Genomic DNA, 19,380 nt, shown 5'->3' with positions numbered 1-19,380 from the left:
TGAAAAACTCACACTACAAAAACACACAATTGAAATGATAAAGGTCATTTCCCCCCATATAGACACGCCCCAGGCCCACGGGTCAGCTGACAGTGAGATCAGCATAAAGCCTCATCACACGACCTAGCGATTCATTGCAGCACAAACACCATCTTCCGACCCAGACCAGATTCAAAACACGACACTGCTGTTCGAAAGAAGCCTTCATGATGCTTCTCACACTTCTTTTTATCTCCACGGGTAATATATATTTTGTTTTTTACTGAGCTCCAGGATATTCTGTGCGTTTTAGTTGTAAGAAGTGTGTCATAGCTGCAGTTAATGGCGGAGGAAGTGTTTGGTAAACATGTCATGTAGGAACTGGAAGTCGATCCTGCTAAAATGGAAATGTTATAGTCAAATGCACGTCCTAACTTGTTGTTCTGTTCAAGAAAGCTAGAATAAAGAATATTCTCTATTAATAGCGATATTAATATTGTGTTCCCGGTTTGTTTATTAGCAAATCTGTCGTGTGTTGACGTGCTAACTGGCTAAGTGTATTTCAATAACAGACTAACGTGAGAGTCCTCCATAAGTCTGACGTTTTACAAAATATATTTTGTTAAATTATTTATTTGCGTTGACTTCGCCAGTATATTATTATTATTATTATTATTTTTTTTTTTTTTTGCTAGTGTGTGCAGATATTGTAACTGGTCTAAACTCTGACTAAAGTGTATTTTTATCCGTATCTGCCTATTGTTTGGTCTGAAACCAATGTAAATAGTAATATGTATTGTAGTCATTAATGTAACGTTAGTAGTTTAATTTCGTTTCTTGTACTTAATGCGAATCGTTTCCGCATTGTGACGCATCACTTCATCTCGTGCTTGAATCGATATAAATGATTTCATCAACTTTATCTCTTTCTTTTGAGCTCTGCCAGAAGTCATGTGTCTGGATGTTGACACAGTGAATGAAACCTATTATCAGCGCTGCCCTGATTGTTGATGTACTCATTTTTTAACCCCAAGTTTTCTGACCAATTGCATGCGTTATTATTTGTATCCAAGCAAGTTTTGTTGCTTAGTGCTTCAAAATAACGTCTGTTCTCACTTCCAGGGATCAGATCCTACATGAGTACTTTCCACATCCTCTTCTGTGTTCCTCTTTAGGATTTCTGCTTAGTCACAATTCAACAGATTTGTTTTTTGCAGAGAGATTTGCTCACGGAAACAAAGAGGTCTGAAAGCGTAGTTTTCTTTCATACATGTGTGGGTCATCAGAGCTTCTAGCTTGTGAAAAATTATTAATAAAACTACATATGCTTCTCGACCACAATGTTTCACTTCACATGACATTAAGTTTTCTGAGGTTGCACAAGAGGAAGCTGAACACTATTGGCCTAACAGACCCTGAGCATGACTATTTATAAAAGTTTAGTGCAATGATTGACAATGGCATTTTGAGAATGTGATATGTTTGCTTTTGACTTATGACTGGGATCGCATCTGCATTTCAGGTTGTTGATCACAAGATTTCTTTTTATGGAACATAATGTAAATGTTTTTGTTTAGTTAATCTGTGTCCAGTGTTGGATTTACCTCCATTATGAAGTAATTCATTACTGTAATTTAATTACTTTTCCCTCGAAAAAGTAAGGGATTAACTCAATAATTTTTATTTAATGAGTTACTTCTGATGTGACTGCATTTAAATACAGTATAGACTATAGAACAATTCTGTATTGGATTTAACATCAATTTATAATGTTAAAAAATATGTTTTAAATGTAACATCCTCCTCTTATACTTTGGTCAGTTCAAGAATAATTTATGCAATTTTATTTATTTGAAAGAATTAAGAGCAGTTTCATGTCTATCCTTGTATTGTTGAAGTTGATGTATTTAGAAGTAATTAAATACTTTTTAGAGATTAATTGGTACAGTAATCTAATTACTCTGGTGAAGATGTAGTTACTTTTTAAGAGTAACTTGCCCAACACTATCCGTGTCCAATTTGTACTTTTTAGCTTTTTGCAGTTCACTCCAGTGAAATGTAAAAACATGCCATGTAGTCGGTCTCCATTAATATGAGCTCAAACTGCATGAGCGGTTATAAGAGAATTCGAAAAATGTTTTTAGAGTCGCTTCCTGTTACTTGACTCGCAATGACTTGCCTCTTTTCTTTTAAAGCTTGTTTTTCTTATTTGTCATAAGTGCTGGTAAAATGCAAGTACTTTATGGTGTGTAGGGCAAAACACTTTCTTAACTTGTATAATACCATGGTTATTCAAAGTGAATGACCCAGTTTTACAGCTAGTTCTTGGGCCATAGGTTTATTGCATTGTGCTTTCTAATACTCTGTACTGTCTGCACTCTCACCCATTATGCTTTTATTCTTTGGCAGTTTCTGATTTGGATTGCAGTGGCAGAAGTGACAGTCTGGTGGTTATACAAACAGTGTTTTTCATAGGAATGTGCACGAATAATGATCGCTATTCGCTGTGACTTTATAAATATTTTTATAGAGACATTTTGGGCAGTACCCAATGTGTGATTTGGTTGGCGTTTGCACAGTGATGTCTGGAATCACTTTGATCATGAAAATGCAGTTAAAGGGTTGGTTCACCCAAAAATGAAAATTGTCCTTAATTACTCGCCCTCATGTCGTTCCAAACCCGTAAGACCTTTGTTCATCTTCGGAACACAAATGAAGATATTTGATCATCTCTGAGCCCTCCATAGTCAGCAATATAATTACCACTTTCAAGGCCCAGAAAGGTAGTAAAGACATTGTTAAAATAGTCCATGGGACTCAGTGGTTCAATTTTATGAAGCGGCGAGAATACTTGTGCGCAAAAACAAACAAAAATAACTACTTTATTCAACAGTTTCTTCTAGCGTCTCAAGGCCATTACATACTCTGCAAGAACAGAGAAAAATTCTCACTCCCAGGGTCACAAGAACAAAATTACGTCATTTTGTTCTCGCAGCCCTGGTTTGGGAGTTATCGCAGCTTGTTCTCGACACATCTGAGCAGAAACTTTTTTTTTTCTCTCTTGTGGGTGTCCGAGAACTATTGTGTGATTGGTCAGAAATTTAAAGTGGGCGGGGTTAATGCAGAAAAACAGAAATGTTCAGTACCTGCTTTTGTTCTTGCCACCTTGAGAAAACGAACAAATGTCTTTGTTCTTGCAGAGTATGTACCAAGCTTTATGCTGTTGATGTAGTGTGAGCAGTGCAGCGCTTTCAGAACGCAGGCTTACCATTGGCCAGTGCTGTTCACGTGTGCACCACGACGCATGTGCACGAGGTCGTTCTGCCGAAGAACTAGGAAATGCTGCACTGTTTGCAATGCAGTCAACAGCGTAAGACGCTAGAATGTGCAGCTAATCCTTTCTGGGTGTTTCTTTTTCAAAAACATTGATTTTTGACAATCTAGCAGTAGTTAATTCTATTTTGTAGTCATTTTCATACTTTGATAGACGTCTATTTGGGGGAAGTTTGTTGCTTTTGGTTTAGGCCGTTAGGAATGTTTGTGGCACAGTTTAATTATGAATCATGTGATGTTGACTCATTGATGCAATGAGTATTACGGTGTCATATTTTGTTACAGTAAAATACAGTGCCAGGCATTTTGGTAGAAGTGGACTTGTTCTTTCACATCTGGGTTTTGTGTCAGCTTGTCTTTTGTACAGTCAGCTATAGAGGCTGATGCTGAGCTGGTGGAAACAAGACTGGATCATAAGACTGCTCACGCTCCTAGTTTCTGTGCATGTGTCATATGTCAAATGATATTGCCTACAAATTTCAGAATGGAATCTGCAGTAGTTGTGTTTTTTTTATAATGGTGATTCAGGAGGAATAATTCTTCAGATATGTTCATCTGTCCAAAGCCTGTTTATTCCTGATTTGACGGTTCATTTCATGGGAAGTATTAAAGGAGCTATAATGAGGTGTTGTACTTGGAGTCTGTTATCTGGCTTGTTAAGTTCTGGGGACTTTCCAGGCATGCACTGTCAGTTTCTTTTTTTTATTGAAAATGTTTTTCTACTTATCTTCAAATCCAGTTTCAGTTCTATAAAGCCGAAGTAGCCGTGTTCTGCTATCTTAAACTAGTCTCAATAGCAGTTCAGCTCAGAAATTTGAATAAAGTTTGAATAACCTGTTATTGGTCACCTGGATGTAATTCCACTCGTCTACAAAGTTAATCAGAAAACTGTTGAATGCATGCAACTTCCTCATTCAACAATTGTAATACAAAACATGTTTTATGACCTGTCATATTTTTCCTGATATTTGATCAGCAAGAATTATGGTACAGAAAGGTGATATTTGTTACATGGGCCATCACAGGTCTTTGACCATTGCGACTGTCCTGAACATATCTAATGTGTTCTTGTTAGCTGTGGCGACTCCCCTCTTGGGTAAGGAGCAGTGTGCCCGCGGTCCCCCCTACTGGTGCCAGAATGTCAAGACCGCTTCTCTTTGTGACGCCGTCCAGCACTGCCAACAGAATGTGTGGAACAAGCCTCAGATGGTACGTTGACCTGATTCTCAGAAGCTCTTTAGTATGCCAGTGCATAATTCATGAGCTCTAAGTGTATAAAACCTTCTGTCTTGCAGAAATCTGTGCCATGTGATCTGTGCAAAGAGGTGTTGATGGTGGTGGAGCAGCTTTTGAAGGATAATGCCACTGAGGTATGCAAACATGATAACGCTGGAGTTGAGTTCTTTTTTTGGAGGTCAACGTCTGAAATTCTTATTTTGACTCTAGAGCGAACTCCTCGGATACATGGAGAAGGCCTGTCAGCTGATCCCTGATGCGGGCCTGTCTGCCCAGTGCAAGGAGCTTGTGGACGACTACTTCCCCATTCTCATGGGCATCATTCAAGGAGAGCTGGTGAGCTGAATACTTTCCTTCCCTTTTAACTGATTAACAATTTCCCTTCAGTTGATGGGAGTCGTACATTGTGGGTGTTCAGTAACAATGCTTTCAATACCTCTTTTAAACACAAGCTGCCTCTTTGTGAGCCTAAAGACAAACAATAATTCATGCTGTTACAAACGTGAGCAGTTTTAGACTTTGTGGACGTGTTTCTGATTCCAAAGTTTTTAAACAATTTGCTTAAAATAAAATCCAAATTATACTTAGTTTTTTACGGGTACATGGGGCTCATAGTACAGTGCGTGACTCAAATTTTGTCATCAGAATATTATGCATGCTGCCTGATTTTTGTAACCATGCGTACTTGGTACATGAGTTTGCGCATTGAGTTTGTTGTGCACTAATCAGTTGTTCCACAAGGTGGCAACACTGGACCAGGCAGTTTCTCAGTAGAAAACGGAGACTGAACGGGAACAAAATACCGGGTTCGCGGTTATATTCATCAATCGGGCGGGCCAAGTAAAGTTAATAAAAAAAATAACATTCCAATCAATCGCGGGTGGATGAGAGATGAGTCATTGTGTTTGTTTGATAAAGACATTTTGCGAGCCCTGGCTGTCAGTTTCTTCAATTTTAGCCATTAATTATAGCCATTCAGCTTTGCATTATAATTGAAAGCTATCAACTTTAAAAAATATAACTCTTGATTAAAGTGAACTTAAAAAAACGATCCTCACAAACCCATTATAATAAATTTTTCCTGTGCCCAATATATCGGGGCTCAATTTTTCTTCTATTGACCCAGTCAGACTGGTAGCAGACAGCGGCAGGTTTATTAGGCACTTTAAGAACCTTAAAGGTCCCGTTTTTCGTGTTTTTTTTTTTTTTGAAGCTTTGATTGTGTTTACAGTGTGCAATATAACATGTGTTAATGTTTCATGTGTAAAAAAAGTGTTTTTCACACAATTTACTTATCTCTATACCGCTGTTTTCACTGTCCTCAAAACGGCCTGAGAATTTCCTCGTTCTATGAAGTCCCTCCTTCAGAAATGCGTAACAAGTTCTGATTGTGCCAGCGATTCAGTGTTGTGATTCGACAGCAGCTTAGCACACATTGCCCGAAGGTCACGCCTCTTACCATAACGGGGAGATGAACGCGCTCAAACTACAGCCCCTGAAGGCCAAACAAAGGTGATTTGACTCCGGGATGAAAATAACAGCGTCTGATGGCGACAAACGCATCCGAACCGAACGCAACACTCACTCTTCTCCACGAGGGAGCAACAAGACCACGCCCCCTTTTTCGCATATTCTTGTGGGCGGAGGTTAGTCAAGAAACCGCTCTACTGACGTAATTAAAGCAGGAAATACCAGGATGTAGTCCAAACCGGCCGTTCGCTGTAGGCTTTGAAAGGGAACTTCTGTTAAATAAAATATCTCGCTTGGCATTGAACTTTGAGCTTTATAATTTTACAGGTATTATTTATGCTCTAACAGCAACATTACACACTAACTAAAGTTTGAAAAATGGGATCACGAAGAACGGGACCTTTAAATGCACACAATTCTTTGCGTTAATTTAAGACTTAATTTAACTCATTTAAAACTGCTTTCGAGGGCATTTTGGCATAATTTAGTTTTTTCTTCTTCAAGTGCTGTCTGTGACAGACAGTGCAGTATGGCGTGCATCTGTGAACCTCCTGTGTTCTCTTGTGTATTATGCTTGAACGCTTTAAAAGCATTTACATGAATAAGAGCGTGATCATATACGGAAAATCACACGTTAATTTTGACAGCCCTAGTCATTTTTCTGGATCCATGTGAACCGGGAGCATTTTGACAGCGTTGTCACATGACCACAAACAATGCAAAGGAAAAGGTTTCCTTTTTGTCAGAGAGAACCAATGCATGCGAAATCTGATGTAAATTATTTTGTTCTGCTTCAGATGCACTTTTCAAAACATTTAACATGATGGTAATAAACGTTGCTTTTGTAAAAATAAAGCAACATTTAAATGTGCTAAAGACACTTTGCTAGTCGACTAGGAGCAGCGGTATTGTTTAATCGACTAGGCAAATAGTCTCGCACATCCCTAGCGTTTAGTACATTATGTAAACGTACTCTTAGTGATAACGCATGCATTATTTCTGCAATGATTTTTAATTGGAAGTTGATTAGTTAAAATTAGTCTCAATTATAAATGGTATGCATCTGTTTCCAGATTGAGATGAACTTCTTGATTCTATAATCCTATTAAAGTGTTCTCAAAGAAAGATGTTTACACCGTAACCAACCAAATTTACTTTCAATATCTTTTTAGAAAAGGCACTTCCTCTGTGATTGCTGAAATGTCATTTTGATTATTGGTCAAGAGCCTTGTTTTTCTGTAAGGTAGTATAACTTATCTTGTGCAACATTTACATGGTACTTAGTGACATGTGAAGGCCAAGTATGGTAACCCATACTCCTACCCGGCGCAGTGGGCATGCTGTGCCAGCCGGGGAGTGATTGGGGGTTAGTTGCCTTGCTCAAGGGCACTGCAGTCATTTCCTGCTGGTATTGAGAATTAAACCCACAATCTGCACTTTACTAGTCTGAGTCTCTAACCATTAGGCCACGGCTGCCTAATGGTTCGTTATACAGTGAGGAAAATAAGTATTTGAACACCCTGCTATTTTGCAAGTTCTCCCACTTAGAAATCATGGAGGGGTCTGAAATTGTCATTGTAGGTGCATGTCCACTGTGAGACCTAATCTAAAAAATCGTAGATATATTTAAATACATTGCTTGATATTTGATATCCATTCGAATTAGTTTTCTCAAAAATGATTGCACTGTATTAAGGAGAGGATGACCGGGGCCATGTATTGCGAGATTTTGGGGAACAACCTCCTTCCCTCAGTTAGAGCATTGAAAATGGGTCAAGGCTGGGTCTTCCAACATGACAATGACCTGAAGCACACAGCCAGGATAACCAAGGAGTGGCTCTGTAAGAAGCATATCACGGTTCTGGCGTGGCCTAGCCAGTCTCCAGACCTAAACCCAATAGAGAATCTTTGGAGGGAGCTCAAACTCTGTGTTTCTCTGCGACAGGCCAGAAACCTGACTGATCTAGAGAAGATCTGTGTGGAGGAGTGGGCCAAAATCCCTCCTGCAGTGTGTGCAAACCTGGTGAAAAACTACAGGAAACGTTTGACCTCTGTAATTGCAAACAAAGGCTACTGTACCAAATATTAACATTGATTTTCTCAGGTGTTCAAATACTTATTTGCAGCTGTATCATACAAATAAATAGTTAAAAAATCATACATTGTGATTTCTGGAATTTTTTTTAAATTTTAGATTGTGTCTCTCACAGTGGACATGCACCTACGATGACAATTTCAGACCCCTCTATGATTTCTAAGTGAGAGAACTTGCAAAATGGCAGGGTGTTCAAATACTTATTTTCCTCACAGTATATTGTTACGCATCAAAAAGTATCCAGTTGAGTTTAAAGCTGTCTCGCACACACACAGGAATTTGGGTCTTTTTCATTGTTTTTAAGCAAAACGTTAAATTTTTTTGGAAAATGTTCAGTGGTTATATCCCTAGCATGCATGAAATGCATCCCGCTTCTGACCCTTTTCAGCCAAACAGGAAAGTGTGCTGATAATGAAATGCCTAATTGGCTGATAGTTTCAGCCGTGGTAGCATCTCATTTGACTACTGGTGTACTCTATAGGGTTTGTTGTCGTAGAGTAATTCTAATTACTACAAAACCAAAAGAATCAGTGGCTTTCAAACACGCTGGTGAAGAACTACACTACCTATGACCGTAATAAGAGAATCATTCAAACCACCAATTAGAGAAGTTACTCCCACCGTGGAAATCATTGTTCTTATTAACTGAAACAAACAAACTGGGGGGAAACCTACAACTAAACGCATGCATCTTCATGACTCCAAAACTAACTAAACTTTAGTCTGACTAGACTGGTCTAGTGCTGCTAAGATGGTTCGCTATCTACAAAGCAGCCTTTGTGTAATGGTCTCTTCTTTCCTGTTGAGCCTCATGTCATTCAAAGCATCACAATCCTCTTTAAAGAACTGAAGGGGGTCAGTGTATTCAGCTGCAGATCCTATGTGTGCATTTATAATGTTTTACAATGCTTCTGTGTTTCCTTCATCTTGCAGGGTGACCCCGGTGTGGTGTGCGCTGCTATGGGCCTGTGTGTGTCCCAGCAGGCAGCTCTGGCTAAAGCTCAGCTCATGTCTAATGAGATCCCTCGAGTGGACCTGAACCAGCGTGTCAACCCCTTCCTGCTCAACATCCCTCAGCTGCTCTACCCCCAGCAGAAAGTCAAGGAGACCACGGAACAGGTGAAGCTGTCACACACCTGTATGTTTTAAAGGAACACTCCACTTTTTTGGAAAATGGGCTTATTTTACAAGTCCCCTAGAGTTAAATAGTTGAGTTTTACCGTTTTTGAATCCATTCAGCCGATCTTTGTATCTGGCGGTAGCACTTTTAGCATAGCTTAGCATACATCATTGATTCTAATCAGTCCATTAGCATTTCATTAAAAAAATGACCAAAGACACTTTCAATATTTTTCCTATTTTTAACTTGACTCTTCTACAGTTACATCGTGTGCTAAGACGCACTGAAAATGAAAAGTTGCGATTTTTCTACACCTATATGGCTAGGAACTGCTTTCTCATTCCTGCGGATCTTCGCGGCCGTACCATGGCTGCAGCGGCGCAATGATTCGTTGGTATTCTGTGAAACATGGTGGTAGTATACACCTTCGACTTACTATCTCAGCCCTTTACAACACACAGAACCATGGCTAATCACACAGGTAAATCCATAACACAATTTGTTGGCTGCAAGCCTGAAACTTTCTCTGCAACTACACACTTAGTGCCGGTCACATTGAAAGTTACCTAGCTGGGGGCTACTTTCAGGCGCTGCGTTATATCATTGCGCTGCTGCAGCCATGGTACGGCCGCGAAGATCCGCGACTATTACGCAGGAATGAGAAAGTAGTTCCTAGCCATATAGGTGTAGAAAATCGCAACTTTTAATTTTCAGTTGGTCTTAGCACACGATGTAACTGTAGAAGAGTCAAGTTTTAAATAGGAAAAATATTGAAAGTGTCTTTGGTCATTTTTTTTGAATGAGATGCTAATGGACTGATCAGAATCAATGTATGCTAAGCTATGCTAAAAGTGCTACCGCCAGATACAAAGATCGACTGAATGGATTCAAAAACGGTAAGACTTGTAAAATGAGCCTATTTTCAAAAAAAATTGGACTGTTCCTTTTATTGTGGATCTATAATTTAATGTGCTGATTAAAACGTGTATGAATTCATGTCATCTTGTATGCTCCCTAACTGATTGGTGCTCTCTTCTGTGTGCAGAGTGGAGATGTGTGCCAGGACTGTGTTAAGTTCCTCACTGACACTCAGGAGGAGGCCAAAGCCAATGCCTCATTTATCAACGCTCTGATCGCACAAGTGGAGAGCCAGTGTGAGCTCCTGGGACCTGGCATGTCTGATATGGTAAGAACATGAGCATTGAGTTTACTGGGTTTGTGTGCTCAATGTAAAGATCTCATGCTTTGGTGGGCATTGCATGTCTGGTACATTTTCTGGCTTTTTTTTTTTAATTTATCATTTTCTCCAACAGTGCAAGGAGTACATCAGCCAGTATGGCCCACTGGTCTTTCAACAGCTCATGTCTATGGTAAGTCATTTTGCATTTTACGTAAAATGTCTTCTCATTTGTGTAGGCATTTCAGTGGTTTCATTCTTCCATTTTCCACTACCAAAATGGTACTCAAATTCTTCTCTTGTGTAACGCTGCAGTGAGTTTTTAAAGGGGTCTTATGAGGAATCAAATTTTAATGTACTTATCATAGTGTGCTATATAATTTCCAGAACTCCACTTTCTCCCCAGTGAAAGGGCATTTATTGGACATTGGAGGAGTTTAAAATGTGTGTAGCTGTAGTGACTGCCTCTTAAAGGGATAGTTCACCCAAAAATGAAAATTGTCATTTTACTCACCCTCAAGTTGTTCCAATCCTGTATGAATTTCTTTCTTCTGCTGACCACAAAGGAAGTTATTTCGAGGAATTTAAATTTTCCATTTGAAATGAACTTAACCAAGCAGTTCTCGGCAGGCATTGTCTAACGTAGTGTTTTTTTTTTTCTTCCACTATAGTAGTCAATCTGCTTTGTTACAAACATTCTTCCAAACATTTTGTGTTCAGCATTACAAAAATGTATACAGGTTTGGAACAACTTGAGCGTGACTAAATGATGACAAGAATTTATTTTTGGGTGAACTATCCCTTTAACACTTTACAATAGGGTTTCATTCGTTAACATTAGTTGATTATATTCGTTAACATTTAACTATGATTTGACAATGCATACTACATACAAAGCATTGGTTGTTCATGTTAATTTTATTAATAGGTGGTTTAAATCAAGTTGTATCTGCTAATATTTAATGGACCTGGGCTAACATGAACAAATGAGGAGTTGTTTTTATTAACTAATGGTATTGCGCATTAACTCCTTAAGCTTCATGAGCACGTGCACGGGTTGAAGCGCTATTAGCACGAGTGTAATGTTTGTTAATAGATTTAACGTAAAAAAACATCATTAATCTTGACAAACTATATATCATTCTAAAGGTCTAAACCTCAAGCATCGAGGACAGACCACTGTTTTTCAAAGAAAAGCTTATAACGGCTGTATTTTTGCATGAATGTAAGCAATACACATCAAAACAATTGATAAGAAAAAGAGCACATACCAGAAGTTTCCTAATTACGAGCCACACACGCATCCACTGCTAAAAGTTCCAGAATTAATGGAAAGGTGAGGGTCCACTGAATAACATCCCATAGAGCATTTTGTTAGTAAATGTATTAACTAATGGAACCCTGTTGTAAAGTGTAACCCATGTGCAGTTGACGTTCAGAGACTTGGCCCACCCAGTCTACTCCGCTAGCAGGAACTAGAGTAAATACTCCTATCATTTTAGTTCTGTGGTCTAGGAATAAAAAGTGGAATGTGAGTCAAACACAGACTGTGCTGTTCCTAGCGGTGTCGTGGAGCACCTGCTGTCTTTAAAGTATTGTAGTGTTACAAATGAGCAGCTGAAGTTTGTGTCATGGTATTATGCAGAATTCGCAACAGGGCTGATACTGAAGGATGAGGCGGTTAAACTTGGGATTGTCTACAGTCCCATTTCACATGCAGAGGTTTCTATTGAAGGCACACGATTCAAAAAGCATCCTGTTTAAAGGGTCAAAGAGAGGGTGGAAAATTGTCGTAAAATTAATTATGGCTGCTGCATAAATGACTAACATTTATAAGTGGACCTCATGGGGAAAATGCTATTAAAATATGACCCTTTTAATATGTAGAGCTTGTTGGAAATTGGGTCAATCAAGTGAACAAAGCTGCTTGTGTTCCCTCTCCTGTTAAGACACTGCCTGTCTGCCTACCAGCTTAATTCACATCTCTAATCACTTGTCTTTTATTTCCCCCCCTCATTCTTTCCCACTTTTTTTTTTTTTTTTTTTTTTTTTCTCTCTTGCGGTTTTGTTTGCTCTGGTCTTCAGGAGCAGGTAGGTTTCTGTTTCTCTGAGCTGCTCGTCTCATCCTAGCTTGTGTTTTAATCTGTCATGTGGCTAATCACCTGTGCTGTTTTCTAATCCAAGCGACCATTGCTAATCTGTGCTGTTGTGTAGAATAGTCACTCACACGCTCTTAAAAGAGCCCTAACCATGAGTTTCATGTTTGTAGATGTATTACCAGACTGATGATCTATTATCATAAGTCGTCACCCATAATACACTATCAGTGAGTAGGGTTTGGAACTTGTGTACTGGTTTTATTCAGTGACTGGTTCTATTTAACAACAACTAAATATTAATTTCCATGCCATTTTGGTTCTGTTTGCATTCTTCCCAGAAGGGTGGAAGTAACCCTAAAATCCCCTGTTTCCTAAAGGCCATTTAGTGGCTATTTGATGTAGTTTAACACTATTCGTGTTTGTAGTTCTGAACTTAATCCCCCTTCAAAGCACAGTGGGTTGTGGGCCATTATTAGAGGAGTGCACCAATCCACACTTCCAAAATATAGTAGACCACACAGGGACTTTTGCCATACTCTTTTCAACATGCTATGCTTTGGGACACCCTTATCTCATGATTTCGGATGGATAGTATGCACATTTGGATGCAGGGTCAATTTATGGGTTTGAATCGGTCTTGAATTGACCGAATCGATCTGAGCAGATCTTGACTTGGGGTCGCCTGCCCCAATACCCACACTTGCAGTATTTGCATGATGCGCTTCTTATAGTGTGTTTTTATTTTATTTTTGCACTGATATACTTTTATACCTGATAATACTTTAAATGTCTGAGTAGTCAATAGGTAACAGGCGACAGTTTATTAATTGTGGTTCTTTTTTAATTAAATCAATGGAAAAACATTTGAAGTGCTTTAATACAATCTCTGCACCAATAAAATGTCTAACACTTTAGTTTTATTACCAATTTTATATACTAATTAATGGAAGTTAAATTAGAAAGTTTACCCCCGTCTCACAATATTGGGTCATGCGAGTTCCTAAACATGATGAATGATAGGATATACTCAGAAGTGGTATTGGTTTTATCAGACAGTCTTGTGCACTTACTGTTGTGTGCATGTGGTCTTAGCCACTTGAGATGACAAGTTTGGTTATTGAGAGGCTGTTAAGAAGTTTGTCCAATTACAAAAATTAACTGAATCATTAGAGAACTGATAAACCATTATTTAATATTTGGAACTTGAACAAACCCTCTTTTTTTTCCTTTCCCCCATCCCTGAGAGCACCATCCAAATTAACACACTATCAAAATTGTGTGTTGAAACAAATGGGGTTAATATGTTAGTCCTGTAATTAAACCATTTATCAGATCATACTTGCACATATCCGGTGTTGTGTATGCGTGGTGGTCATCAGACTGGCGGGATGATGTGGGATACTGTGGGCATGTGGAGCAGTATCATGGATAATCAGTTAGTCAGAGGTGTTGCAATGGATGCTGCATGTTGTCATCCTGGAAGATGTTGTATAAGCAATATCAGTCAATGCCTGTTAGATTCTGCTCATGATGACACGTCATGGTGATCGGTTACTCAGTGAATGTGTCTGTGCCTCTAGCAACCCAAGGACATCTGCGCTCGTGCTGGCTTCTGCCCCATTAAGAGGCAGTCTGTGCGCATGGAGAACCTGATGCCTGCCAAATCCATCCCTGCTGTCAAGATGTTTCCAGCAACCAAAATTGAAATGCCCGTCCTAACCAAGCCTGCTCAGGTACAATATCATAGCATCTGCATTCTTAACAAGCAAGTAGGGAACAATTTTAAGTTATTAGTATTGATCATGTAAATGATTTGAATATTATTTAGGAGCACAATTATTGCCAAAAAGTTCAAACTCAAGTTTTAAAGGCGTGGAAAAAAAACATCCTGCATTTCTTGATACACATGCGTTTGTTTTGACAGAAGCTGGTGCGAGTGCGTGACACCCCTCAGTGTGCCATCTGTGAGTTTGTGATGAAGGAACTTGAGGGCATGATTCAGGATCACACATCTGAGGTATGAAGCTAACCGTGAAATTCAGTTATTTTATGAGTTTATAAAAACCCATTTTGAGGCTGCATCAAATGCCTTATTTCCATGTATTCTATTGGTAATCAGTTAAGCGAGACACCAATGAGATGTCGAGGGTTGATTTAAGCCAGCGAGACAACCTTATCAGCAGGTGAGACTGTGATAAGGTGTTCGAAGAGACGGCTGATTTATGATGGGGAAATGCATATATGCTGGATTTTGCAGACAGGCAATTAGTTAAAAATCCCCGGCAAAATAAACGCACACAAAAGGAAAAACGTGTAAAACGTGTTGTATTTTGATTATTCAGTGAATTGAATAGTTCATGTATCTGGATTTCTTATGTCATAACTAACTCAAACCAAAAATTCATCATAACATAAATATGGAAATGGTGTAAAAAATAGCTTCGCAATATGAAATGCTTGGGGTAAATTCTAAAAGACGACTAATATTTCAATATTTATAGGTCTAAATTCTGATTGGATGAGCCACATTTGAGACTTAAAGGGATAGTTTGCCCAAAATGAAAATTGTCATCAGTTTCTCACCCTCTTCCCTCAATTCCAAACATGCCAGACTTCAAAACCATTGAAGATATTTTTAAAGATAAACGAGTGACACCTGGGGCCTAAACTCTGTTACAGGATTGGTTTCAAGTTGACAACCCAATCAGGCTTTGGCACCATGATGCTGGCCATCAACTTTCTATCAACTCTGGTATTGATCCTGAGCTCATGGTTAACTATGAAAGGCACATGAAAGTGATATCAGTAGCAGTGACTTATTACATATTCACTTTGCTGACAGCTTTTCTAGAACCCAACCTTCCTCCGAACAGGTTAGCCGTGGAGCACAAGTTACTATGGCATCGAACTCTAGTGTAAGACTTCATTGTACCTACAACCAAGGGTTGGTGGAAACTAATCATCAAGCTGGATTACCAGATTAGTCCATTGAAAGTCCAGTGACCCAAAACTATGAAGCCTCATTGGTTTTTGTGCATCCAGTAAAGTTGCGCTTCCATTAAATATATGTGCTGTATGCATGTGCATCGACCAATGCTTATGTCAATAATAACCTAAATTAAATCAGTTCATCATATGAATCGAGTGACTTAATCGCTTTATATTACATATGTATTGACATTTTTGCAGCTGAAAAGTTTGGAATGTACTTTCAATGGAGGGACAAGTCTTAAGTTTCATGTAAAACTATATATACATTTTATTTCGAAGAGGGTTTGAAATGACCTGAGGGTGAAATTGACTATTTTTGGGTGAACATATCACAGATTTATAGCAACGATCATGATAAAGTATACACGGTTCCCCTGTTGAAGCTGATATTTGTGAATTTTAGGCAGAGATTGTGCAGGCTGTGGAGAAGGTCTGCTATATTTTGCCCTCTTCACTCACGGCTCAGTGCAAGGACCTTATTGAGACCTACGGGCAGGCTATCATTGAACTGCTTGTGCAGGAGGCCGATCCCAAAACGATCTGCTCTTTCCTCGCGCTCTGCAATGGAGTCAGCCATGTCCGTAAGTGCTGATAATAATTGTTTTCAGCATGATCTTCCATTTATTTTCTCTGTTGGATGTAAGGTATTTACATTATTGTCTTGCTTATTTTTCCTGTGTTGCAGCTGTAATGGACAAGGAAGAGTTTGCGACTGGCGGTTTCTGTGACGTGTGTAAGATGGCAGTGCGTTATGTAGATGGTATCCTGGAGCAGAACGCCACTCAGGCAGAGATTGAGGAGGCCGTCATGAAGGTCTGCAACTTCCTGCCTGAGGCAGTCAGAGATCAGGTAGGCGAACCTTTCATGTCATTAGGGCTGGGTAAAAAAAAGATTTCTCAATTTAATCGAATCTCATTTTTACAAACCAATGTCGATTCTTCTTAAATCCCAAGAAACGCTTAATCATCCTGTTTTCAGTTGATGAATGAACAGAACACTGTAGAGCCCCTCCCAGCCAATAAATCAAAATAAGCTTTGTTACTTTTTATATAAAATGAAGTCTCAGATTTCAAATTGTCTTTTTAAAAAGTTATTTAATGAAATTCTAAAAATAAACCGTTTTGGTACTTTTTAACCCTTTCATGCAGAGGTCACTACAGTGGACCGCTATTCAAAAAGCATTTTCTTCCATGTGCAACTATGCCATCAAAACCCACGCATCTAGAAGCAAATGCTTTTTGAATAGCGGTCCACTGTAGTGACCTCTATGCATGAAAGGGTTAAACGAAGCCAAAACGGTTTATTTTTTTTATTATTTAATAAAAAATAACTTTAAGACATACAACGACTTGCCACTTGGTGGCAATGTATAGGATGATGCACAATGGTCCACTGTAAAGGTTGAGGTCCAACTTTGCCATCAAAACCCATGCATATCAACCTCTACAGTGGACCCTTGTGCATCACCCTTGTTTCTGAAAATACTTCATTTACAGTAACTTTTTTTTTTCTTTTTTTTTGCACTGTAAATGTAATTTGCATTAACATAAAAGTAATGTGATGTATGTGACTTGTAATGCATTACTTTACTCAGAACTTGAATAACGCAATCAGATTACTTTTTGATGTTACTTGTAAGGTTACCCCAACACTGACTGCTCGTTTCAGAGGAGATTGAAACCCCTGATCGCTAGGCTTTCTCAGAGGAGAGCTATGGTAGAGATGTGTCCATGATCAGAATTATCAGCTAATAAGGGTTCAACTTGTGAAATGTTGCAAATACAATTGAACCTCATACATTAAAAAAAAAAAAAAAAAAAAATTCACATGATTTTGGTTTGTTAAATACACTATTGCTGTTATTACTGTTTTTTTTAATACAGTATCTCTTCAGTTTAAACCATAAATGCATGCTGTCAACATCTGAAAAATGTGTAAAAAAAAAAATAGCATTTCAAATTGTTTTTAATGCCCTAAGAGCAATAAAAAAAGGGAAATAATCCTGACTAAGGTCATAATTCATGCATGAAAGGGTTTTGGTGTCTTGACAGATTGCTGATCATCTCTGCTTTAATACCAGTTACAGCGTGAAATAAACATGAACATCTGAAGTATGTTAAACAGTACAACTTACCGAAATCTTTATCATTTCTCGTGGAATCGCTCAATCAGGGTTTCATCTGTGTGCACAAGCTGTTTTATTGACATCTTTCCAATGTCATGTAACCTCACATTTACCTCAGGAAAAACCATATTCAGTGACCACACTCGCTAGTCAGCTAGAAAATTGCAGTTTGCTAAATTTATTTAATTGTTTTAATGTATAGGTGATTGTGTGTGTCAGTGTAACACAGACTACCGCCGCATGGCCGTACACCGATTACATTACTTGCCCACCACGGCAACTGTTTTGCTTTTTAATAGAAATTAAAATCCATTTAGTTCAGTTGGACCACGAACGCTACAATTATTGCAAGTTTAGAATTTCCTCACGGTGACATCCCTTCTGTGCATGTGACTGACCATGTGTTCTCCTCCCTGCAGTGCAACCAGCTCATCGAGCAGTACGAGCCTCTGCTGGTTCAGCTGCTGCTCCAGACGCTCGACCCTGACTTTGTCTGCATGGTAAGATTTACACTGTACTCTCAAGCTCAAACCATGTGATCAAACGATGAGCCCAGACTGAGATTGTTGGTTGTTGTTGGTGATACAGAAGCTGGGAGCATGCCCTGAGGCAGTGCAGAGGCTGCTGGGAATGGAGCAGTGCAGCTGGGGGCCTGCATACTGGTGTAAGAATGTGGTGACTGCTGCTCGTTGCAATGTGAGTATCACCTTTCACGCATTACAGAAGATGCCCATTTATGTTTTGTGCACAGAATGATGTCTTGCACAACTGAGATGTAAATGACGCTTCGGTGTTTGTGTCGTAGGCCATGGACCACTGCAGGCGCCATGTATGGAGCTAAAGGATGAGGAGAATGTTCCAGAACAATCTTGGGAAACTAAAGGAGAATTGCTGTAGCGCTGCTTTTCTGTTCTGAAATCAATACTTGGGTTTTCTTTTAAAAAGTGGCATTTTGAAATTGATCTGTCACAGCTAATTTAACAGCCTTGTTTCAGGGGAAAGAAAGCTTTTACTGAAAGGACATGTACACTTTTGAGGGGGCAGGGGTTTGGAGGGAGGTATGACTGACAGGTGTAGATATGAGAAATACTTGCACTGAAACTGGAATTTAACTTTTTTTTTTTTATTATTATTTCTGTGCGCTATTGTGGGAATTAATTTTTAAAAGTAGTTTTCTTTTAATACAATCCTTTACATTTGCACAGCATCTGATAGTTGCAAGAGAAGTTTATATGGAAACAGACGGTGCCTTTAAAAGAAGAGGGTCTGAGACTCTTGAGAATGAAGATGAAATGATTTAAGATGCTCTAATATCCCTGCCTCCCTCTTTAACTGCGCGTATACCTGCAAGGCCAGTGATTTAAACTTTTATTTTTAATGGGTGACATTTTGGTCCTAATGGAAGTTGATTCTCTAACTTTGTCATTTTGTGTCTGTTATTAATGAGCTGAAGGGGAATGTGATGTTGACATTCTTCATTTTATCCTCTAATTGCTGCCCCTCACTGATTGATCAGTCACTGCTCCCTAAATGTCAAATTTTATCCTTCATACTGTTCAGACGAGCCTGTTTTGTTTTGTTTGGTTTTTTTGGAAAAAATAAAATTAAACCTCACATCCATTCTGTTTCCTTGATCCGTTTAGGCTTTTTTTTTTTTTGTGAGGTGACTTTACAAGGTAATAAAAATTAATAAATAAATTTGTCAAAGAAATACGGGCAAGGCAGTAAAACAAAGGAAGCGGTCCCTTGAAATTC

General features: G+C 38.8%; 1 protein-coding gene across 2 annotated transcripts; it reads left to right on the top strand.

The window, feature by feature from the left end:
- Positions 1 to 62: 62 nt before the first annotated feature.
- psap (prosaposin) lies at positions 63 to 19,245 on the top strand. Of its 2 annotated transcripts, none has more exons than XM_079841957.1 (14): positions 63 to 240; positions 4,388 to 4,521; positions 4,608 to 4,682; positions 4,759 to 4,884; positions 9,047 to 9,232; positions 10,279 to 10,419; positions 10,547 to 10,603; positions 14,090 to 14,242; positions 14,434 to 14,526; positions 15,904 to 16,081; positions 16,186 to 16,349; positions 18,045 to 18,125; positions 18,214 to 18,321; positions 18,431 to 19,245. In XM_079841957.1, the coding sequence occupies exons 1-14, from the start codon at positions 207 to 209 to the stop codon at positions 18,464 to 18,466; spliced, it is 1,566 nt and encodes a 521-aa protein (XP_079698083.1). In that variant the 5' UTR covers positions 63 to 206; the 3' UTR covers positions 18,467 to 19,245. The 2 variants fall into 2 exon arrangements, with proteins under 2 accessions (XP_079698083.1, XP_079698084.1); XM_079841958.1 differs by having other exon boundaries at positions 92 to 240; positions 14,437 to 14,526.
- Positions 19,246 to 19,380: the final 135 nt, after the last annotated feature.

Source organism: Gobio gobio (assembly GCF_949357685.1).
Source record: "Gobio gobio genome assembly, chromosome: 18".
Taxonomy (NCBI): domain Eukaryota; kingdom Metazoa; phylum Chordata; class Actinopteri; order Cypriniformes; family Gobionidae; genus Gobio; species Gobio gobio.
This window is presented reverse-complemented; position numbering and strand designations above follow the sequence as displayed.

What these genes read in the sequence shown, in the direction of transcription:
- psap (XM_079841957.1), top strand. Translation starts at nt 207, where the DNA reads ATGATGCTTCTCACACTTCTTTTTATCTCCACGG. An exon ending in TCAAGGAGACCACGGAACAG is followed by an intron (nt 9,233 to 10,278) that starts GTGAAGCTGTCA and finishes TTCTGTGTGCAG; the next exon opens with AGTGGAGATGTGTGCCAGGA. An exon ending in TTCAACAGCTCATGTCTATG is followed by an intron (nt 10,604 to 14,089) that starts GTAAGTCATTTT and finishes CTGTGCCTCTAG; the next exon opens with CAACCCAAGGACATCTGCGC.